This window comes from Pleurodeles waltl, chromosome 10 (genome assembly GCF_031143425.1).
Source record: "Pleurodeles waltl isolate 20211129_DDA chromosome 10, aPleWal1.hap1.20221129, whole genome shotgun sequence".
NCBI classification, from domain to species: domain Eukaryota; kingdom Metazoa; phylum Chordata; class Amphibia; order Caudata; family Salamandridae; genus Pleurodeles; species Pleurodeles waltl.
In genome coordinates this window covers 80968351-80993648 of record NC_090449.1, presented here as the reverse complement: position 1 = coordinate 80993648, position 25298 = coordinate 80968351, and the positions used below count along the sequence as shown (strand labels likewise).

At 42.6% G+C, this 25298-nt stretch overlaps 1 protein-coding gene across 2 annotated transcripts in view; it reads left to right on the top strand.

Annotated features, from left to right (window-relative positions):
- The first annotated feature begins 592 nt into the window (after positions 1-592).
- The window catches only part of LOC138261133 (uncharacterized), a 170668-nt gene continuing 145962 nt past the window's right edge, over positions 593-25298 (top strand). The window contains exons 1-7 of one of the 2 annotated variants that reach the window (XM_069209808.1): positions 593-709; positions 5608-5707; positions 8147-8181; positions 11864-12034; positions 18582-18603; positions 22772-22802; positions 23707-23791. In XM_069209808.1, coding sequence (XP_069065909.1) covers positions 5650-5707; positions 8147-8181; positions 11864-12034; positions 18582-18603; positions 22772-22802; positions 23707-23791 — 402 coding nt within the window. In that variant the 5' untranslated portion in view covers positions 593-709; positions 5608-5649. The remainder of the gene's footprint in view (positions 710-5607; positions 5708-8146; positions 8182-11863; positions 12035-18581; positions 18604-22771; positions 22803-23706; positions 23792-25298) is intronic. The other variant, XM_069209809.1, reaches the window with a different exon arrangement.

Genomic DNA, 25298 nt, shown 5'->3' with positions numbered 1-25298 from the left:
CTAAGCATTTTCAATGATTTGTACCACAGGACAATACATAAAAAACACAGAAATAATCATTTATCAAACACATACACAAGTGATGAAATATTTTATTTAAGTCACAAACAAACATGAAAAACATTAAAATGTTATTAGGAACGTTGGAGGTTTTCCAAATTCAATTGAAGCCACTCAGCATCCATACTTTAGTATGTTTAAGTCTCTTGCCCTGTTCCCACTGATCAATCTAAGAATGCAAATGACATTTTCAGCCTCCAATCTTAAATTTCTTCACATTTACAGAACGTCTTGAAATGTTCAGTTATACGTTTTTTTTGTTTGTATACACTGTATAAATATGCCAGCATTATTTATTTTTCTAAGCAGTCGTAGACCCCCTGAGTAGGCTCTATGGACCCCCAGTAGTCTCCGGACCACAGGTTTAGAACCACTGTTCTAAATCGTTGGCACCAGTGATGAATGAAAGTAACCTGCTTTGGGTGTCATTTGCTTACAACGCAGGGCCCTGCTGATTGGCCGATTCTGCTGCCCATGATTGATGTCAGAGTAAAAAATCTAGCCGTACTGCATTTCATCGGCCAGGCCCAGGTGATGGTTCTGAGAGGCGTATAAAAAGGATGGTGCGCCGTCCCTCGCTCACTCCACCGGTTCCAGCTACAGAATATCTTCAGCGCCCCAGACTCTTCCCTGACAGCTGACGCGCACAGTAAGTTCAATGGGCGAGCTCATGAATTACAGCTCTACCAAACTAATATTCTATATCAGCCTTTTTAACATTATATGTAGATGTACTGAAATACAAAACACATAAATTACTTTATAAAAGCTTTTTTTGTTACAAAATATATTCATAAAGCATTGGTATAATTAACAAAACACGAGAACGCTAATTAAAACTTAGAAAACTAGCAGTCAGTGGTTAGTTGAGTTCAGTGTTCCCTGTTATTGTTATTCATTTCCAACGGCAAAAACGGAAGCCAGAGCAGCCAATAGGATTTATCGGAATCTTAGTGCGACACAGAGATTGGTGGGAGGAATTCAGGGTGCCACACAAAGATAATAACATGAATATTTACCACTTCAAGGCTCCTAGTCCGGAATAACACATTTAGCACACTGAAGATAGTGAAACTCTTAGATTTGTACTTTTTTGGAGGTTTTTTGGCTGTTCTGAACTTTACCTTGTCTAAACAGGGGCTACCTGCAAGAATTTGATAAATGAATCTTGTATTTCTGATCCAGGAACATGATGTTGTGGTGCCACCTGTGAAGTCTAGTTACTGAACCTGCTGCCTGATTGCATGTGGGCAGAGACAGAAATTCAAGACAGGACTCTGGCAAAGGAAACACCATAGAGTTTATGTGAAAGGCGCCCCTTAATTCCCGGGTGCCTAGACCAATCGTGAACAACATTCAATGCCATTATCTTTCCCTGTGGAAAGCCTTCATGATGTCCTCTGAATGACCAATTCCAACCCCAAAATCTATACATAGGTGTGAAATTAGCCGTGCCACGTAGGTGTGTCTTTTCCAGGACACATTTGTTTTATAGCTTGGCTTTTTTCAGGAACAGTATTGGGTGCCTATGTCCTCTGCGAGTATTTCGCAAGAAGCAATTGCAAATTAAATGCAGGTGGCAGAGCGCCTGGACGCCTCTCCCAGAATAGGTCTGCTCGCACTGTGGACAGGTGTGTCCTCCATTTCCCCGAAGTGAGAACTTGCCTGAGAGTTCAGCGGCCACAGGACTGTCCCAGCGCTATATGGTTCCTTTGTTGGACGATAATACACGTTATTAGACAGCCCCAGGGCACCCAGAGAACTCGTGTGCTGTAAAACACGCTATAAAGATTGTGCAGGTGAAAGAAATGAATGCAGCTGACTACTGCAGCGTTTCCAGCCCCAGGCCCTTGTTAAACCACATGTTAAAAACGATTTGGTGTTGGCCAGGTGAGCGAGGTCTCTGCAGAATGTACACAACGGTCTTGGGCTCCCACCGAGGTCTCGGGGCCCCGGCTTCTCACCTCGGAGTCTGGTTGGAAATCCAGAGGGTGTCATCGTGCGTCGCCCCGCAGTACTTGCAGGAGCTCATGTAGTGCATACCAGCGAATGAATCGCCTCAAGGCCCGATGGTGAATCGAGGGTGTGGCATCGGTGTTGGTGATATGTGCTGCGGGGAGGGTACAAGAATTTCAGGTCCGTCAAGGCGGTACCAGCTTCCTCACACTGCGCCTGATGGTGCACCAGGCCCCCTCGAGCAGGTGAAAAACACTGCATGCTTAATGCTCATGCAATCACTGGCCTCTCTGCTGAGGCGGCCGAAGGGAATCACTGCCTGCGTCGGGTCTGAGGAAAAGGGTAATGCCAAGAAACACATGTACATTTAATGTAAACATTGGTCAATATTTTAGGCCAGCCTCTTTCTAAGTCACCTCAAGTTTGCCACACCACGAGCTGGTAAACTAGTCGATAAATTCGTTTTCCCTTGATCATGCTCCGTGTCGACCATGCTTAGAGATGCTTATTTTATCCCCTGGGTCTAACCCCACCCGCTGTAACCCATCACCGGTGCGCAAGTGATGGGGAGAGGGTGGAGGGAGGGATTGTGATGCTTTGATCTCACTATGTTGGCTGCAATGATGAGACAGAGATGGAAAGAGAGTGTAAACCGAGGTATTCTAAGATGTTCCTTTCCCAATGAAGCACGCAATGCAAAGGCACTGATAGAGAGTGCGGGCAGAGATTTTAAGACTTTGATTGATGGCTGCACAGATTAGACAGAAGGGGAGAGAGAGAGGAGAGAGGGAGAAGGAGAGGTGGGAAGGGCGAGAGAGGGGAGAGATAGAGAAGGAGGAGGGAGAGAAATTGTAAGACACATCTCCCTGTGTTGGCTGCAGTGATTCCATAGAAAGAGAGAGGGGAAGTTGGGAGAGAGAGAGAGAGAGAGAGAGAGACATAGTGGAGAGAGGGAGAGATAAAAGAGGAGAGGAGAGAAAGAGGAAAGTTAGAGAGGACGGAGAGAAATCGTAAAACTTTCACTTCCCTATGTTGTCTGCAGTTATCAGACAGAAAGAGACAGAGAGCGAGAAAGAGAGGGAGAGCGAGAGAATGGGATGCATTTTAAGATTTTAATAACCCCGTGATGGCTGCATGGGTGAGACACTGATTGGGATGGAGTGATGGAGTAAGACGTTTAGCACTAACTGGGAGGGGGTATCCGGAGCTTGTGAAGCACTGACTGAGAGAGCCAGGAGCTCAGTGGGACACTTTTCTTCCGCAGTGATGGCTTCAGTAGTTAAAGGAATGGGTTTGATCCCCAAGGGCGGAGGGATGTGCCACAGACTTCTCAAAAATGTCCTTTATGAAAATGATAAATCATCTTCTGGTACTCTGCTCCAGGGCTCCTTCTCAATACTCCAGCAGCAGTGAAGACCACCAAATATTAGAACCATGACATCACCTTCAGGGACTTCCTGGTGACCTTTTGTGCCCGCCTCCTTGTATGGGTTGAGTCACAGATAACACCACCACCAGACCTGACCAGGGAAGCAGTCATTATCTTTTCTGGACAAAGATCCCCCTTGATCTTTACAGACAGCGCAGAACCCAGGAGCACCTCTTGCAAGAGGGGGGTCTCGGATGGGCCATTACATTTCCATTGATTTAATTACCCTCATCTAGACTAGCAGGTCCCAGAACTGGGTTGTGCACTTCTTACAAAACTATTTCTTGAAAAATGTATGAGAACAAACCAGGTCATTAAAGTGATTGTAAGAAAGTGGAAAAATGACACATGTCATACACCACAGACCGACACAAGACCTGTAAAGATATCAGGTCCTCAACAAAAATCTTGAACAAGAATTCAGAGAAGACGTGTCCAAAAATTCTTAGCGTCCATACCGTCATAGAAGAAAATCTGAATGTGGTTTGAAAGTGTAGTAAGAGTGTCCCAAATATAAATATAGGACAGAAAAAGGGTTGTACATAGAGAATCTCGTGATCCTCTTGGTGGCGAAGAGCAAAGTTGCATGTTCCTTTACTTATTTTTAGCTGATCCTGAAAAGAAGAAATAGAATCAGAGGAAGCGAACCTTGATATGTAGTTCTAGGGATTTTTAAATAAGGTGGTAATGTCTACCAGAAATTGTGTACTTGTTGCAGATATTTTCTGTGGGCCTGATTCACAAAGGTAAACTTACACTTTCGTGTAGGTTTTCAAATGTTTGCCATTCACAAAGGTATTTACCAGTAGGATATTTAGGAATTTGGAGACTCCCCACATAAAATATAGGACAGACTTATATTTTTGTGTACAGGGAATTCTCACTCCTAAAGAAACTACTCATAAATACTTGTGTGAATAGCAAACAATCATAAACTTACATAAAAGTGTATATTAAGGCCCTATGTATTTTCATACTTGTTTAACAGTGCGAAATTAGCACTAATATTTAGTCATGTGTGAAATTCCTGTAATTTCCTCTGTGGAACTGACATGGAATTCCTGAAAAATAATACAAAATCGCGCAAGCTAACGATTTGGTATTCTATGATTTTTTGGGGGCAAAATGTATTCTCATGGAGGAAAAGGAAGTGAGGTCACATTTTGCGCTAAAAAAAATAGCAAAAAATATTGAATAATGGCCAACAGCCATTCTGTTTGTTGGCAATGTTCACCTGCTCCCACCATGGGTCTTGTACCCAAACAACATCTCAATTGTGCGACGTGGTGTTTCGGCGTAATCTCAGGCATATAATATGACAAATAATGCAAAATGCCACTTCTATAACTGGAACCTCCAAATGCATCAACTGAAATCCGCAAAGCCAAACAACTCCTGAATATCACACGAAATTTCGATTAGGCCATTTAGCTATGTTATGGGTCATTGGAGTTTGGTTTTGCGTAGGGTCTGTAGATTCTTCTGCCATGAAATAAAAATAACTGATTTACTACAGATTGTTAATTTTGAGAATGTTTGTAAATGACATGGAGAGTACCTCTTTTCTCATGTACTGCAGCAGTCATATGTTATTGATCCAATTGTAACGTTTTACAAACATTCCTAGACATTTGTGTGAAATGTCACGTGTATTATTATTATATTTGCATTGTGTAAATACACAGCATATAAACAATTAGAACACAATAGAAGTATATTGTATTTTGTGGCCATGAACTCAGGCAAGTTAGTCCCGCAATTGCAACCTTCAAAAAACGTTTCAATCCATTTTGGTAGTATTTCGTGTTTCGTATTTTTTTATTAACAATAAATAAAGAAGTTAGAACATTCGAGAAGTGCATTCAACTCATATGCTAATTCCCTCAGTCGAGGTATCTGTGATTGGAACTTTTTAAAACGTGGGTAGCCATTTTTCTGAAATGTCATAATCTTTATGAATTTAATATATTTAATATAATTATATTTTTGTAAATCATAAAAAAAAAAAAATCCAGGGCGAGCAGGAATTCTCGTCTCATGCTCTTAACATCATTGCCATGCGGTATTTTAACAGTTTGAGGCCTGATGTTCAACAGATCACATATGTTCAAGATGCAAGTAATAGCTGCAAGAAACATACATTTTTTTTGTGTTTTCTGCAGTACTGACCCATCTCGAGGGAGGCGCCCTCCACAGAGGACAGAATGAGGGGGAAGGGCTTGCAGCCCATTCTTGTGGCCCTCACCACGCTCCTGTTTTTAGGTAAGTCATTTGGTTCCTCAACTGAAAAACTACTCTTCTTAACTTAGCACTGATTATTTTGGGAGCTTTCCACCATTTCATGTTGGTTAATGGGGCCTGGACTCCTGTCCGCACCCAAGGGGTGTTTAATAAGATAAATATTCCTGGGAACTACTGAAATAAATATTGATTTGGTTTTAGTTGTAAAACACTCTAAGGCATCTTTAGACTTTGACTGATCATAAGCCAGAGAAGGACTTAGACAAAAAGAGTGGTCTTAAGACCTGCTTTGAAATTATTAAAGGACCTGAATTTATTAAATGAGGGTTTATGCTCGAGGACACCAGAAAAGAATTCCAGGCCTTGACATATTTAGTAAATAATCTACTACCTCCCATAAAGGGAAGGCAGAAGGGACTGTGAGAAGGTCCTCTTGAGTCCTTAGATCTCAGGATCCTACCAGAAGGTTTGTAAATCGGAATATTGAGTAGAGAAATAGTGTGTGACATGAACATAGTGTACTAAATATGATTTGCAAAAATATTGTCCAGTTGGGTCGACACCAGTTGTGTTAGGATAAGCAATGTTTAGAAGAAGATGTTAATGCCATAGGGTAGTCTGACAATAATATAATACTTCCACACCAAGAGGTGAAGACAAACCATCTATCATGTAGATATCGAGGGTCAGCACCCCGTAGGCGACACTGAAATAGACCCAGACACCTATATTGAATCCTGTTTTTTATACTGAATCCTCTCTTCCATATAGAATAATGGATTGTTTTGTTGTTATTGATATAAAGTCCTATTTCTTTAATTCTTAAGTCCTGCACTAAGGTTTTGAAATATTTTGAGCTTTACTTTACAAATCATATTACACAGAGAGTTGGTGCATTTGAACCTAACGTGAACCAATGTACAGAGGCAGAAAAAGTGCCTTAATTATCGCATTTACCTGATATTTCATGCTGGGATTGTTATCAGTGTTGACCTGCAGAGTTTTTACTGTCTGGAAGGTTTGCAGTTGTTGTCCCAGAAGTGGTGAAGTATTTAGTACTATCCTAGACCCTCGAAAAGTTGAGTGTGAATAATTCATGTATATAAAGCATTTTATGCTGAAAGACATAGGGGCAAATTTACTAGGAAGTGGCATATTGACTCCAATGTGCCAGTCTTCTTGCCTCGCTCTGCGCCCATCCTAACGACACCAGGGTAGCGCTGTATTTACAATACAGCACACCATGGCACGTTAGCACAATAGTGTCAACATTTTTATGCTTTTGTGGTGCTTTGCTGGACTAGCATCAAGAACTTTGACGCTAGTCCAGCAAAGCTTGGGGAGGCCCATAGGAAACAGCCTAGTGTCACTTTAACACATGGGTGGTTGTCAGGGATCTATCTAGGCCAGTGGTTCCCAACCTGTGGTCCTCCTCAGGGGATCCGCGACTGCTTAGAAAATGAAATAATATTAACAGATTAGGTCCACAGCTATTAGTAATGACTCAGTGGGGGGTCCCTGGATTCCAATAAAAAATTCAGTGGGGGTCCCCGGGTTCCAGTAATGATAAAGTGGGGGTCCACAGAAGTCAAAAGGTTGGGAACCACAGATCTAGGCAAACATGCATGGGGTGAAAAGACAGGAGGGTTGAAACAAACTGAGCATCCTTCAGGGTTTAGCTAAGCAGCAGTAGGTTTGGGGTGAACCGTGGACCTATAGTGGCTACAGAGAGTGTCTGTCCTCATGTTACATCCCTGTCTGCACCATTAGCATTAGCAATAGTAATCTTTTATTTACAGAGTGCTGTCACCAAGCCACTTTTCAGAGAACATCTCAGTAATTAAATATAAATAAAATGTGCAAACTGTAGTCGAAACCTCATCAAGAAAGTTGACGTCATAATCATGAAGTAAAGAATACCCAGCATTTTAAGGTTGATTGGGGTCCAAAGAGTAATGTTAGCACAATCACATCAAGCCATAATGTTTGACTGTCCGAGAAAAAGAATCTACAAACATGTTTACATTATTATTAGAAAACATCCCTTGGGCATACTTCCAGCTTACACCAGACCCTAATTTAAGAAATGAATTGTTCAAAACTACAAATGGTGTCGAATTAGGTTGGAAGGTGACGAGTTCTAATACAAGTAAAAAGTAAAATAAAGGATGATCTTCTTAAACGGTTAGGTGAATATTGAGATTTTTCATCTTCACGTGCCCTTTATCATGTGCATGGGGAAAAAGTTTATATTTTTTTTAATTTTAAACATGTGTTTTCTCAAAGCAGACATGTTTTTGAGGAAATGGAATTGAGAGAGTTCTGCTTTGCTTAACACGACTATACGAACTGGAATGGTTTCTTGAGTCTGATAATCTATTCGAAACAGAACCTAGATTTTGAAGTTATTTATGTTGCACTGCAGAAGGACTTATCATGTCTTTATAAACTTGCTTTTAGCTCACCATATTGAGGGTCAAGAAGTGCAAACAAATGTAAGTGTGACGGCTTCAATTTTGCATATATCTTGCTTGTGTACTGCTTGTGTAGTGCTTGTGTACTGCTTGTAAAGTATCCTATTTGAGTATTACAGTTCAATCATTAACAACAATTACGGCTTGTACTTCTTTTTTTCCAAAGTAAATCACAGGTGATGAATGTAAAAGACCCTAAATGTGTCAAATTCTAAAAAATATCTGTCACTTGGGAAAAATCCTCTATAAAAAAATTACCACAAACGTTCCACCCGCTAGGGACATTTAGAGGGCCTTTTTCACAGTGAAAAAGGAGGGCGGCTAAAGTTGTGGGATCGGAAGAAAATCAGTAAGATAACCAGGCTAGGCGCTACGTAAAAAGGCAACGCCTCCTTGAAGCAGGCACTGACAAATAGAAATAGTAATAGAAAAAGAAATAGCTTTATCTCTAAATAAAAAAATCCCTCAGTATATGTGTGCTGAAGTTCACAGCAAGATACTCTGCATGGGCTCCTTTAATGTCTAGGCAAAGATATTTGCAGTGGGAGGCTATGCTTCCAGCAGAAAATATGTGCTAAACAATGCACTCTGACCTCTGCTAGGGTGTGCATCACGCAAAGCAGCCTTTTAGAGTGCAGCGCAGCAGATGCAAGTTTGGTTGCTACACTGAATTGCTGAAACATTATGAGGGTCTGATGTAGACGTGGACGTACGGGTACTTTGTACCAAATGCAATGGGTTTCCCTATCGCCTTATTAGAGGTGCTATAGGCTACAATGCATTTGTAACAAGGCAGGTATCCTTGACGTTTGTGATGGAGTAACCCATTGCCAAACTCTATATCTGGGCTAGTGAACTTAGAAGATCATTTGGCTATTCAGTGGTTCATTCAGAAAGTCTTCCACAAATCTGCTCCGAGCGCACCAACACTGCCCATCTCTGCATTTCATTCACAGTAGCTATACACATGTGGCCCTTATCTGGGTCCACTTATGGTCCCCTTGGGCCAAGCTCGGCCACCAGGTTACCAAATCAGCATGAGTGCTGACCTCAAAAAGTTATTTTCAGTGACTACCATGTGCTCAATCTACTGGGTCTCCAGGACTCGCCAGATAGCTACAATTGGTATTGATCGAAGGCCACTCCTGCTTTCGAGAATCTCTATTGTCCCATGTGATACAAAGAGGCTCGAAGCATTCAACCGCTCAGGCTTCCGCTACTTTATTGTAGTTGCCTTCACTAGTGTTTGTATACAGCTTATGTACCTTGGCTGTGCAGATGCCTGCTTTATTGCAACTTCTGCCACAACAACAGTCACCACAACTACAGGGGAGCGGCAGGAATTAAAACTGGCACATCCATAACAACAGCTACCACCACAGAAGCATTAATAGAACAAAGAAAACTGAGATACCACATTGGAGGAAGCCAAGAGCCAGATTTAGAGTTTGATTGACAGGGTAATCTCACCACCAACACTTGCATCTGGCTGCCTCATTTATAGATGGGTGAATACTTCCTCCAGCAGTCAACAGATTCGAGGCTGGAGGAGTCAAGACATTTTACCATCTGCCCTATTCACGGTGGACAATCTTATGTCAAGTTTGCCCTGTCCATTCACCAAAAACATTATTATTTTATACATATATATATATACATATATATATATATATATACACACACGCATGCATGCACGCACACACACACACATATAGTTTGCATCTGCAGCCATTGCTCTTCGATCAAGATGTTACTGCTCTCCATCTGGTTCCAGCTGATACACTTTGGTTGAACTAGTATTCTATGGTCTTGCTTCATTTGTTGCTGCAATGCAGATGCTACATGTTTTGTTCACAGCACCAGTCCTCTGGTTTCGGGCATGGAATATGTACATGAGGAAGATCTGTTCCTTGCTATAGTTACATATCCTGTGTGCTGTGCTGATGATGTTCTGTAGTTGCGGCACCACTTCTTCTGTCAACACGTGGTGCTACATATGGATACAGCTTCAACCGTTCCTATTTATGTGGAAGTTGCATTATACTGTTTCATTGTGTGGGCTATGACTGAAATGTAACACAATGTAACATTGTGGGGCATGCCTAAAAGGCAACCCCATGTTGCACTGTGTGGGGCTTTAATGGAAATGCATTTGCACTTCCAAAGTTCCATTTTGAATGCTTTCTTCTCTTCAATTTGGGGGAAAAATGCTGGAAGTCATCAAGATAACAGTAGCTTGTAACTCTTGCATGCATTGACAAGAAAAATAATTTCACCCTTATTATATGATTATGATTTTGTATTCAAATTTGCTGTGACAAACTCTGACAAAGTGTTCTAGTACTGGATATGAGGTCAGTCTTGGGGAAGAGGAGCTCACCCAAAATAAAAGCAGTGCTTTGGTCTAGAGCAGATGATCCCAGGCACAGAAGGAGCAGGGTTTTACCTTACTGTACCAATCCCTAATCCCTCCTAAACTTCCTAGGGGACTGAATATGCACCATGTTTCTAGGTACATACCCATCGGGAACCTGCAACTCTCCAGAAGAGTTTGTCTTACACAAATATAACCCACCCATCTTCCTCATGGACCCTTCTACACCCCGGATTTAGCAATAGACTGGGGTGGGGGAAATGATGAAATTGCATGAGGTACACCTAAATGCAACACAATGAATCATTTTATGTGTATGCGGTTAACACAACACAATGTTGTGGCATTCTTTGGCGATGGGTACTCACCCTAAATAAAAACAATGCTTTGGTCTAGATAAGAAGATCCTAGGGACTTAAGTTGAAGGGGGTCACCTTACTGACCCCATTGATTACCACTTTAAAAATCCCTTGAGGAATTAAAACCCACCTCTTCTAACCGTTTAAACCCATCTGGAATTTACAGCACTCCTGAAGAGTTGTTCCCTTATTCCATGATTGAATGTGGTGCAAAAACCAATAAAAAAGATTAGTGCATCCCCAATCACTCAAAAATACATATGTTGATTGAACCTTGCTTCTAGAACAAATGTGGAGTGCTGAGGTGCCATGTGCTTAATTAATCTATCTTGATCTAGATAAGAAAGTTTGAAGAGCTGACGTCCATCTGCGCACTAGTACGCCTGAAAATATTGTAAAATGGTGTCAAATTGAGGTGGACAGAACGATAACTATGATGAGAATATAATGGTTTTCAAATCAGTTACAATGATGCAGTACACTACCCTAATTTATGGGTAAAGACATACAAAACCGGGGTGCACTCATTGACTCATGCAAGTTAACCCTTCTCTGATGTTTCAGCAATTGGGCAATCTTAACAACAATCACATGATTTCACGTGTAGTCATCAGAGGTTCAAGGCCTTGGATTTAAGACCCACTTCTGTCTGCCAGTAGTTGCCCAGTGATTATATGAAAGGTTTGTCTTGTACACTGCAGGTCTAACGGGCTAGTAGCTATGCAGCCTCTAAAGTCTTACCACCACAGATTAATAGGCAAAAGTGTTCTTTCTCCCCATATATAATAAATGTGACTGTATTCCCCAAAAATGCTATGTCTAACAACTAGGACTTGACATGCACACCATCTCTGAGATGGAATTTGATATTCAGAATACTAAATCACAACGCAAATTTTGTCACAGCAAATTAGAAACCAAAATATAATCCACATAAGGGTTTTATCCCCCATCCCTTTGTATTTTCCAGAGTTCTACTGCAATGTCAGAACACACCCCGACAGCAGCACCAGTCTCTGGAGTTTCCACCCGCAGCCCGGGGACAATGGTTACTATCATTTCTACCTCAAGAACCATCTGGACTCCTAGTGCAGCTACAACTACAACATCTGTAGGAATATTCATAGTGGAGATGCCAGCTGTAAGTCAATGCTCTGACTATGGCTGGACACTGCTCCTGTAAATATGCCTCTTGCCACAAACCATCCATTGTCACCATAGGCAATTATGGCAGAACAAACGAAGGAGGGTGAGGGGTTTAAGATTTATGATATGATGGGAAGATATAGGGAAATGGATCTGTTGGTTTTGCCTAACAATTGACCAATCAAAGTATCTGGACATTTAATTATTCCTATCATAATCCTTGCTCACCTCAATCTGCCATTCTTATCACCGTTGAGCAAAATATTTTTTTTACAACTCTCCCAAATGAGCCCTGTATGTCACTTGAGCCAGTATTCTGTAAAACCCACAGATACTGAACAAGGTACCCCTCAATTATCCCTGTGGTATGGGTGGCACTTGCCATGCAAAAATGAATAATGCCAATTTACTGCAATTTGGCTGACAGTTATTTATAAAATCTAAATGTGCTTCAAAACATTCTAAAAACTTGCGGGTCACCCATTATTTAAACCCTAGATCAGTTGGTCTTAACCTTGTGACTTGTGAGGATCCCCCACCTAATCATTACCAGAATGCAGAGACCCCCACTGAATCGTTATTGGAATACGCGACCCCCACTTTGTAATTAGTGGAAGCCAAGGGCCCTGATGTAAGCATTTTCAATGATTTGAACAGCAAAATAATACATAACAAAAGTACAAAAACAGGCCTTCATCAAACTTATCTACAAATTATGAAATGTTTTATTTGATTTAGAAACAACAAATATACAAAATATAAATTATAATTTTAATGGAAAGTTTGGAGCTTTTCTAAATTCAATGGAGACCACTCATTATGCATTTTATATTCTGTTTGAAGAACTGGCACTGTTCCCAGGAACAAATCCGAGGATACATACTAACCTAATTTTTATTTTAACCTCCAATTTCAAACCCCTTCACATTTTCAGAGTTTTAAAATGTTCAAATCTACAATTTGCTTCTTTAGTTATATACACTTTATTATTGTATTAATATTGTTTAATTTCCTAAGCAGTCACGTACGCCCTCATTAGGCTCTGTGGATCGCCAGAGTGCTCCGGACCACAGGTTAAGAACCACAGTCCTAGATAAGCCATGTTTTATACGTGAAATATTTATATAAGAAGTCCTGTTTTAATGACAAAATGTTCTAAAAATAGTGTGTTGCTTTTATGCATTGATCCTAAAGAAGTCACGTCTGAAGAAGGGCTTGTTATCTGATCACAACATAAAAAGTAGGCCTTTCCTATTAAAGTGGTTAGATGGTAAGGATTTGATTCCTCCTCTGCACTTTTAGCAAATACATAGTAGGTGATTAGCACTTTTCAGCAATGAAGATGTTTTTCACAAAGGGGACAAGAGAAAAGATTCAGCAGTCTCTATTACCCAGAAACCAATATCCACTAGTGTTCCTTTATCAATCCTGTTTTGTCCCCAATGTTTACTAAAGTAAAGGAGTGAGGAGAAGTGCCATGGGGCACCCATTAGCAATATACTAACCTAGTGCAGGTGAAGCAGTTGTTGGCAGAAACAGCAAACTTTTTCACAACTTCCCTCTCTCTAAGGTGACCTTAGAAGAAAGTGAACTTAGGCTTCTAGCAGTGTCATATCCTCCTAGCATGAATCACTTTATCTTGGAAATATTTCAGCCATCCCTCATTAGAGCATCATCACCAAACTGCAGCTGTAGTTCACACTTCATGTTGTCAGCAGCTCAGGCAGAGATAGATTATGAAATGGATTAACTCAGATTTTCAACTTGATGGTTCTGGGCTTTGAGCTGATGTGATAAGTTTGATATATTCACACACTGAATGATGATCACTCTGTAATAAGCAACTGTTGAAGTTGTCATTGGTATTCACTATGAGATTCATAACATTTCACTTGATATGTACAATAACATCTGGGATTAAATTATGTGACATGAGCATAAATGACTTTCTTCCTTGAGGGAGGAACACTGATGATAAGGCTTTCCTACCTGTATTCCAAACAAACTAAGGTGGAATATAGTGGATGGTCTTCCTACCTAGTTTTTTTAAAAAAACAATTATTACAATTGATGGATGCATTTACACAACATAATGACTAATTACTATTTTTTCAGTGTTTGAAACAAATCAACCAAAACAAAGCCAATATAATTTGCTGGAATGTATAACATATCAATGGTGCATGTTGGCCTCTTCCTGTGCTTAGAAGGGCCTGAATTCTTTAAGTATACACTCTCTGTCCCTTGCTTGGATTTGTATAGAAACCTGACAGGAACATTGCCATTAATTCTGGTATTGACCTCTGAATGAGCTCCCCGCAAATGAATACTTCAGTCGGAATACTTTAGTCTTCCAATTTATACTGTCAAGTCTACACTGACTACCATGGGACACAATTTTGAATTTGTAACCTTAAAACAAACAATTTATTAATAAATTAAACCAAGCCTCATTCAGCCAGATTTCAAATCTGACCACAATCCAGAAAATGTCTAACAAACAATGGTTTACTTAATCCACCATTTCATCAAGCCTCAGGCCACATCTTCAGGCATTCAAAATCCAAAATAATCCTTTAACTCTAATCCACAACTATATTACTCAACCTCAATCTGCGGTTTAAATTACCATCAATTGATGTCAGTATTCACCCTCAATGCACAGACTCGGTCAGCATTAATCAACAAACAGCTATTTTTCATAGGCCCTCATTCTGACCTTGGCGGTCTTTTCGCAAGACCGCCGAGTTACCGCCGCGGTAAAGACCGCCGACCGCGGCGGTATGCCGCTGCGCGTATTCCGACCGCTGGGAGCGTTCTGCCGGAAAACCGCCAGCAGCCACACTGGCGGTCGGCGGGAAAGTGGAGACTGGTCAACCTCCACCGCCACGCCAGCAGAACACCGCCCCCAGAATTACGACCCACATTTCTGTGTGGCGGTCTTCTGTTGGCGGTCTTCTGTTGGCGGTCACGTCCCTATGGCTCCCGTAGCCTCCCGGAGGACCAACGCACAAGGTAAGTTGATCGTCTGTGAGGGGAAGGGGTGGGGGGGTGTTGTGTGATGTGTGCGTGCATGGGGGTGTGTAGAGGGGGTGTGTGAGTGCGTGCATGCGGGCGGGGGGTGCTGCTGTGCCTATGGGCAATGTGTGTAGTTCGGCGGGTGCGCATGTTGGCATGTATGTGTGCGGGTATGTGCCCCCGTTGTGTATGTGTGTGTGTAGGGGGTGTGCATATGTGCATGTTGGGGGTGCGTGCATGTCGGGGTGCGTGTATGTGCATGTCGGGGTGGGGGGGGCAGGGGGTTCGTACCACCTCTGGGGGGGTGGAGGGTGTGGGGGGAGGACTCGTGGGGGGTAGTGGGGGGTGGGGGAGACCCCTATCAGTGCCAGGGAAGGAATTCCCTGGCCCCGATAGTGCCTACCGCCATGGTTCGCATGGCGGTTCCCGACCGCCAAAAACCGCGGCGGTAAGCAGGGTCATGATACGGTTGGCGGTCTTGGGTCGACCGCCGGGCCGGAGTGCGCAAACTCCAGCCCGTCGGTCATGACCGCCGTGGCGGTCGGAGTGGGAAAGTGGCGGTCGATCGCGGCGGTGACCGCCGCGGTCAGAATGCCATTTTTTGGACCGCCGGTCTGTTCGCGGTCCGACCGCCGCCTCTCCGCCGACCGCCAAGGTCAGAATGAGGGCCATAATGTTTTGTTCACATTATTTAAACGTACTGAAATACTCTCAGTAATCAGTATGGATCAATGTCTATTCCACACCCCAATTATTCTGAAAACAATAACTAATTCATCTTCAATTCTTAATCTGTTAATCTCAATCCACACACTCCATAAATCTTGTGAAGAAATGTCTCATTAGTTGTGTGGGGCTGCACGAGTAATGGCTCCACATTCACTCTCTACTGGGAACCACACATCCCACCGTAGTGCTTGAATCTCTCAAGGTAGTCAAGCAGAGCAGTCCAAGGCCCAATCAGGGTAGGTGGTGTGGTCTAGGAGTCACCATTCGTTCAATATAACACTCAATAAATAATTGTCCAGTTTGTGCTTTTCCTTTAGAAAACGTAAAGTACATTGATTACACACACACTAAGCTTCACTGCAATTTACAAATATATATGAGGATGGTTAAAATAACTTTAGCAACATTACATTTGACTCCTAAAGGTTCATGGCCCCAAAATTCACAGTACACCCCCCATTCATGTACAATATAATACATAACTATAACTGTAGTTTTAGTTTATTTTAGATCGTTGTTTTCTCAGTTCAAAACTACAATCATGTCGTGATAGAACTTAATTCCATAACTGACCATAATCCATCTGCACTTGTTGTGAATGATTAAGCTTTGCAATTTTGTGCCCATGTAATAAAGCATTACATTCCACATCATCAGTAATAAAGCATGGCATCCTCTTCTACACAAATTATGAGTACTGGGGCATTGCAATAAGGTACTCTTGTCAGCATTAGTAGAGCATGGCAGCCTATCAGAAATATGGTTTACTGACAACATTAACAACCCTTTTAATAAAGTATGGTCATTACCATTTGTTTAATAAAGCATTGCATAAACTCAAGGTAAATAATACTTTTGAAGAAATCATTGCCAAGCCATCATGAAGAATACTTTTCAATAAAACTTTGTTCAAATCCTCATGACAACCATCTTTGAATAAGGCTTTTTCCAACATCTACTATGTCTCCGTGTCTTCTTTAACAAACCTTATTGCACAGAACATGCAGCCATGAACTCATCACCTGGGAAGTGCTTGAAAACAACTAGGGAGCAGAGGGTGGTCTTCCCTTCTTTCACCCACTAGACGTAGGGTTAGTATCTTGGGAAAATGCCTTCAGGCATCCTTGAGGGAGAGGGAGGGGGGCTGTAACACTCCTGCAACCCCCCCAATGCTCCTTTTCTTTTGTCATTGGTGGCCCCATGCTTCTAGGACTTCCACAAGTGGTGCACTCCCTCCGGGAGCAACACCGGCTCAGGGAGCTTTCTTTGGTGGTGACTGCCTGCTCCCCTGGGCACATGCATTAGGAGTGGGACAGGCCCACCACTGATGAAAGTTCAGCAGCACCACACTCATCCTCCTTGGCTTGTCCGGGCTCGGAGTTGAGGATCCCAGGCCCTGGCTCTCTCTCCTTCATGTAGGAGACCGTGATGGCACTCCCCCATCCTCTTGGATCGTAGTGTGCTCAGAGTCGGTGTCCCGGGCCCCCAATCTATGAACTGGTCCGGTGGTTGGGATCCCTAGTCCCTCTCAACTCTGGGGAGAGGACAGTGTGCTCCCTCCCTCCCATCATTTAAAAATTAGAAGTACTTGCGGCGTCTCTGAGCCCTGACCCATAGCAGGGGGTTTTGAGCAGCTAGGCAGCACAGCTCCACACGCTCCATGATTGTGCTGGGGGTCAGAGGTCAAATCCTTCTGCTGCTCATATCTCAGGCCCGGTTGAGGGTTTTGTTCCATAATGGACTCATTCTGCTCCTGGTGGCAAGCCCTGGCCCCCTAGATGCCTTTCCTTAGACCTCTTGGACTCTTAGGTGGCAAACTTTGCAGAGAGTTAATTCCACTGGCTCCTTGCACCAGCCTTCCTCCTCTTTCTCCTCTGGTACATCTCTCCTAACTTGATCAGGCACTGAACTTGCTTGTGCAATCAGTAGTTTTCAGGCAACAATAAAAATGTTAAGATAACTCTGGTAATTAATGTTACCGCTGGTGAGAGATCTAAATTTTGTCTAGTGCAATTTTTTTCTCATCATAATGTAGCGCAGAGGGATAATGTGCCTGCTGCAAAGAACGTGTACCATGCAGATCACAAATCTGTGAGGGAACTATGAAAAGCGCTTCAAAAAACAAAAAGAAATGCATGTCAGAGAGGGGCTTTTGAGAGATTAAGGGACACTGTTGGAGAGTAGTAATAAGAGGATTTGGGAAGAAGGAAGTCATGGGGAGGTGCCAAAAAAGGCTGTCGCACCAGGCACCACCAGTGCTAAAGCCGGCCCTGTGTGAGGGGCACTATTCTTGTGTTTTGCAGGAGCCCCCCCCTCACATTTCGTTACGCCACCGCTCAATCAGTCTCAGCTGACACTGAGCGAGGCCTCAATCCCCCTCTGTAGACACTGTCAGAGCCTTTGGTCACTCAGTTGACAGTATCCATCATTTTTAATGAGTAGCTTCACTCTATATTTAGATGCAGAAACTGTCCTGTAGTTGCTTTAAGTACTAAGCCAACTCTGGAGATCCAAACCATTCTCTAGGAAAGTCCCTGAAAAGCAGCTGGTGCTGAGAACTGCTGATAAGCACAAGTTAGCAACCCATACAGAAAAAACAATGACTTCATGGAACCGGAGAGTCCTTGGGCAACAGTATATTGCGATCCTTTCCAAATAGTACTTTTTGCCATGTAAAGTCATTGGTTAGAATAGTTTGTAAATTTGTGTTGTGATCCTCGTAAGTTATCATCAGTTTTCATACATTACGACGGATTGTCACTGATGCTAACTGAAATTTCCCTTTTGTTTTTCAGTGCGCGTTGTACACCGTTGATCGTAAGTATGCCTAGTGTTCTTTTTAGTGGTACTACAGGCTTTAACTTTTCAAATGTTTTCAAATTGGCAGTAATTGTAGGTATGTCCACTGTAATCCCTCTTATTACCAATCCCTTGTTGTAGCCAATGTCTTACAAGCAATAGATGTGTGGTCTTCATGTCATACAATAGGAGATTCCACAAACTATGCCAAACTGTGCACAATACTGTGCACTCTCAAAATCACCATTGTTATTAATTAACTACTGCTCGCCTTCATAGACCAATGCATAATGCACTTAAATGCTATTCATATGGAATACTGTCAATTTCCTTTTAGAAGCTTTGTAGTTCAGAGGATACCCTCAACCACCACACTGGGATCTTTTAAATGACCATTCCTTATGGATGTACAAAGAAAGGAAAATACATATAGAGTAACACAAAACAGGCCTCTGGGTTATGGAAAGAGGCCAACAGTACTTCGTCAGATACAAAGATTTGTAAGCTGATGGGTTTGAAAAAGAAGTTTATCAATTGATTAGAAAAGACACTCAGGAAAAATGACTGCTGGCCTTTTTTCAGTAACAATAGAAGAACAACTTGTGATGTTTCACTTATTTGCTGAAATTGTCCACAAACTTCACTTTGTAGGAATGTTCTTATGTAGATTTCTTATCCTGCCATTGTTTAAAAAAAAAGTACACTCATCAACGGCGAGAAGTCTTTTTTCACCTTGCTAATTATAATGTAAGAGTCGGTGCAGGTAGAAAGAAGGTGGCACATAATCTACCAAATTCACCTTTTACCCACTTCCTCAAGTCTTCCCAATTTCTTCCTAGTAATCTCACAAATGTCAGTCACCCTATTGTTAAATAAATATATATATATATATATATATATATATATATATAGTTAAGTAGACATTTTACCGTACAAAACCACAGAAATTCAGTAGTTATAGTTATACTTACAGTTATACCTTTTAGTTGCACTTATAGTTATACTTATATTGAGAAACAATCACTCGTTGCCTAAAGTTACTTTAGTGTACAAGTTATAGTTTCTTGTGAGCCTAACTATGACGTCCCTGTAACCTTTGTTTTTTAAGCAAATGTCTATGTTTTATTTCAATTCTATTTCCTAACTATAATGTCCCTGTAACCTTTGTTTTCTTTCAGTGAATTGCTATGTTTTTTTCTAACGTAAAGTATTTATAATTACTTTATGTAAATCCAACTGCCGCCACTCACAGCCTTCGTCTGTGCACAGCGTAGTTGGCAGCAGGGCCTGGCTGAAGCCAACCCACCACATCCACTGAAACCCTGTGCCATGCACGGCCTTTGCCTGTGCGTGGCAGGTGTTGGCCTCGGGGCCTGGTTTGCGGCCAGGCCCTGCAGCCTACCCCACGGGACTCATAAAGTGCTTCTTTGTTTGATGGTTATTCCACAGCATCGAAAACATGTCTCCAAAATCGGTGGTAAATGCACTCGGGGAGTCCTTTTAGTAAGCTCTCCATCTTCCAGGGAAAATGAGGGGAAGACATTGAATATCACTAATGTCTCTTAAGCGGGGCCTGACGGGTGGGTCTTCTGGGCAAGTTTCCATACTTGTAGTTTCTAAATGTTTAGAATACGATCTCTTGTCTCAACAGCAGATGACACGATAGAACACACTTGTTACAGACAATACATAAGATATTGGACCTGATTATGGGACCATGGGCAGCCTCAAGGCCCCCGCCTCCTGCGGGAGCCGGCATTGCTCCTGCACATAGAGAGCTGATAAGAATTCAGCTCCCTGCTTGCAGGAGCTATCTTTTCATCTCTTTCACTGCCCGCATGACAGCTGGTAGGGAGAGAGATGAAAACTGCTTCCAGCAAGCTGTAGCAGTTTTAAGCCTCCCACTGCGGGGAGCAGAGTTATGATGGCTTTTTCTTGCTCCCACCAAGCAAAAGCAAACAGGTACCTCCCGAGGGTGGGCACCTTTGGAGGTTGCAGTAGCCGGCCCTATGGGGTGGTTGTCCCCAGGGCCATATATGGCTGCAGGTGGGGAACTGTACAGCACCCTTCCTTCTTATTTTCTCTTTGCCCCCTGGGTGGTGGTGGTCTCCAGGAGCGCCATGCAGATTCTTGTTAATAAGTGCTGTTGTCCCGGGAAGGTGGCAGACCCTGAGGCTCGGGGTCTTTGTGGCCCTTCCATCAACTTTTTTTAGTTTTAGCCCTGAGGAGGTGATGGTCCCTGGGGACTGGGGTGGGGGGGTCCACACGACAACCCCGCCTATTTTGTTAACATAGCCTCGGGGAGGTGGTGGCCCCCCTTTTCATTTTTTTGTTTCCTGCCCCAGGGATGTGTTGGCTATCTGTGGTCCATGGGGGTTTGCGCCCCCCCACACATATATTCTCTTATGTAGCCCTAGGGAGGTGGTGCTCCCAGGGGCCTGAGGGGTCAGTGGGGTCTGTGGGGCCCCACTATTCATTTTGTTGTTTTTTGCCTTGGAGAGGTGGTGGCCCCAGGACCCCAGGGCGATCTGTGTGCCCCTAATCCTTATTATAACATACCTCTGGGTAGGTGGGGGTCCCTGGGGTTGTTAACAGCCCTATGAGGGTGTTTCATGTGCCCCCTCCTTTATGATATTAGTAACTATGCCCCCAGGACCTGGTTAAACATTTGGCAGCCAATCAGATTTCTGTACCAGATCGGGAGGATTTGCGAAGTGCTTGTGCCTCTAGATATGTAAATTTGGTTTTCTACTAATTTCTTTAAAACTGCTGAATGGATTTACATCAGATAACAAAGGGCTTCTTTCTGGACCAAAAGCTACATTTCTGCCAAATTTGGTGTAATTCCGTCCAGCTGTTCGGGCTGTAGAGAATAAAAATGGGAAACATACTATTTTTTACTCCCCCTTTTTCTTGGCCCCTGCTTGACGGATCACCCTGAAACTTTCCATGCACAACAAGATCTTTGGGCACATTTCTTTTAGAAAATTTTGTGAAAATTCGTCATACCGCACCAAAGACACAGCCAAGTAGAAAAACACTTTTTCTAGGGAAACTAGGTCCTAGCTATAGTTAACATATATTTATATATATAGTTTCATTTTAGCTGCCTTGATAAAACTTTTCAACACTCAAACGGCCTTCTTGCGCCATATTAGCACCATTTGTTTTACGCTAATGTGGCCAAACGGGGCCAAAATCGCCATGGCAAATTTACAAAGTGGTGTAGTGCATCCACTGCGCCACTTTCTAACCCTTTGCGCTACATTATACCTGCGCCAGGCATAAAGTATGCAAAGGGGGCATTCCCCGTTAGAGGGGCTGAAAAAATGGAAAACAAAAATCCAATCGATTTCTTTGCGTCATTTTTTTCGGCTCTTTTAACGCCTGTTCAAAGAAGACATTAAAAGGGGGCACACCATTATTTTCAATGGGCCTCAATGGGCTTTGCAGGATTAGCATCAACATTTTCTATGCTAGTTCCGCAATGCTCCGAACTAGCGTCAAATAGTTTGAGCCAGTTTCCATAACTACCACCATTGTGTACTGTATCTTAGATATGGCACACACATGGTGGCGTTTGGGGGGCGCTCGGGGGTACAAGGAAAGTGGCACTGTACTAGCAGCAGCACTACTTTCCTCAAATCAGGCCCATAGTTCCGTAATATAACCGAATGCTTCCTAATAAATTGTGTAGTGAGGTAGGCGTTCAGACCAAATCGTCAATGGACATTTGCCATAATTGTACCTATATCTATGTGGAGATATGTATAAATATATATATATATATACATATATATATATCAATTGCCGACTTATCCCAACGGAGCAAACAAAAAAACTGTACCTAGCAACAAGATGCATAGCCTGCATTTGACTAAAGAGACATGCGCTGGTTGGCGAGTAAGGGGGGAGAGAAAAAACAAAACAGAACTTGACTATCAGGTCACATTCCAGGAGAAAAATGTAGCTTGGATCTCGCAAAGTTCCCCCCTCCCATGATTGTACCATTCTAAACGTTGTAGACAGGAAGTAGGATGTCACTGATCTGTACCCCTGTGTGTCTCCGGTGGATTGAACTGCAGAAATGTTAAAAGACCCGTAGCGAGAGCTCGTGCTACACTCTTGACGTCAGTGCAAGTGATTGATTCATGTTTAACACTTTCCTTCTGTTTTCCCGCTCCAGGCGCAGCAGTATGTGCAGGTTTCAGCGACCCGTAAGTATTTATTAGAACTTATGGACACAACAACTTTCAGGGAGTACCCCCTCCACCACGACTAAAACTTGTGGAAAAGTGTATAGGGCTTGGAGGCAAAACGTGATTAAACAGCAAAAGCACAGATTAGCCTAGAAGGTTGATTGACCCCCATATCTTCTCTCTTCCAAAGGTCTGTATAAAAGAATGAAGGGACATGCCAAGTAAAAGATGTATAGTACTCTACAGCAGTGTTGTCCAACCTTTTTATCGCCGCGGACCGGTAAATGTTTGATAATTTTTCCGTGGCCCGCTTGTCCCATTGTGTGACAAGCGGGCCATGGAAAAAATTATCAAACATTTACCGCCCGCCACAGTGGGGCGGCCCGGTGCCGATTGATCCACGGACCGGCACCGGTCCGCGGCCCGGGGGTTGGGGAACACTGCTCTACAGGGCAGGGAGCTTTAAAATGCTCGCCTGATGAAGGACTAAAAACAGAAAGAAAAAGCGACACTTGTGCAAAGCCCCGTTCAGGGTCTTATGGATGGGTAGGTGCAGTATTTGCAGGCTTTCAACATTTTGGGGTTGAACATTTTGAACTAATTTTCTTTAGGAATTATTAATTACATGTCAATTATGTCATACTTTTTAAAATGCGAAAAAATTATATTTTTTGAAAAACTATTATGAGAGCTTTGATTATATCATGTTTTTGCAGCTCTTGCCTTATGAAACAAAACAAGCTAGATCTTGAATCAGAGCGCTGCCCTTCTTCAGGTGATCAAGCTGCTGGTTCAAAAGTCTAAATCCAGATGGTGGTTTGGTGTTTCTTCGGAAGGCAGATGCTTGTTACTCACAAATGATGGTACAGCTATTGTGAAAAAGTGTTTACAGGTACTTAATTTGCCATCTTTTTCCTTTTAGTCTTAACCTAACTGCTCAGTTGGCAGATGAATTCAGCGAAAGTGATGCCTGTTCATTCTCCATCAAAGACTTTGCTTGTGTCACAGTGAGTATTGCCCCTCAAAAGGCACTAACCTCCAGCATGCTGCTGCATCCCCTGCTCTTTCTGGTGGAGAGTAGATTGAAATGTGGGGGAAAAAATGTCTGCACAGTGTTTTGATATGTCTGAATTCTAAATAATGATCCAATAAGATGGTGTGAAGGCAAATTCCAGCATTTAAACTTCTGTGTTGTTGTCAGCGAAATTCCCACGGTCAACAAAGCGTCAATCTTAAGGTCTAAATTGATAATTGATAACAACCTTTCAAGAAGAATTGATGCTCAAGTTAACACCATTGGAAGGACTCAGCACCTCTTGTTCTACGCGTTGAAGGTGCTGCCTATCTTTTACCTATAAAAATTTCAGTCACTGGGCCTCGTTATGAGTTTGGTGGAGGGGATTTCCCAATCACAAACGTGACAGATATCCCGTCTGCCATATTACAAGTTGTATTACATCCTATGGAACTTGTGCTAGGGCAGACAGGATATCCGTCATGTTTGTGATGGAGTAATCCCCTCAACAAACTCGTAATGAGGCCCAACGTGTTGCTTACAAGCATTGACGATGAAGATATTGATTTTAACACTGCACTTTGCATGCTCAAACCAGTCAGATAATTGTAGATATAAATATCAGGAATTGCTGTTTTTGGACATCCGCCGTTCAAGCGTCATCCCTCCCATCATCTTTTCACAATTCCTCCTTTCACCCTTCCTTCCACCTTTCATTCTTGCCTTATTTACTTCAGCCATTTTGAAAGAGAGACAGGAGCGTCAACGAGCCAGCACAAGTAAATTGTGGTATGAAGACTGAGGTGTGGACAAGCAAAGTAAAATATCTGCCCTGCTATGTGAATGTTCTTTGTAGGAAGTGATTAGCTGTTCATTGTTTCCTCCCCTTTATCCATACATTTAATAAACAGCATAAACTCTCCCAGAACTGGAAGTTGGGAGGTAGCCCATGTGATTGACCTCTAACAGCCCTGCCCAGAGAGCTCGCTATCAGCTCCCAACGTGTGTCTAAGGACCTGATTTAGGTCTTGGCAGAGTGGAATACTCTGTCACGAACATGACGGATATCCCGTCTGCCTTATTATGATCCCATGATATCCTATGGAGATAGTAATAAGGCGGACAGGATATCCATCACATTTGTGATGGAGTACTCCGACTGCCAAGACCTAAATTAGGCCCTAAGTCACTTTCAAGATCTGATGGTACACCCACAAATACATCTAGAAAAATCAACAGAAAGGCCACCCATTAATTAAGATATTAAGCTCCAGTACGCCTCATCTTTTCTTCCGACAAAATTGACTCTTTACCCACCATCCTGCACCCGCGCCCTGACTTTGAGACACATGCATCCCTACTATCTTGTCCAAGGTAATTCCCTCAAAATAAACTGCAACGGAACCATTTTTGTCCCCCAAGCCACCACCTCTTCCATTGGAGAACAACAAAAAATGTTTCAGATCATATTGCTGCCCTTAAAAATGCTCCTCAGCCAC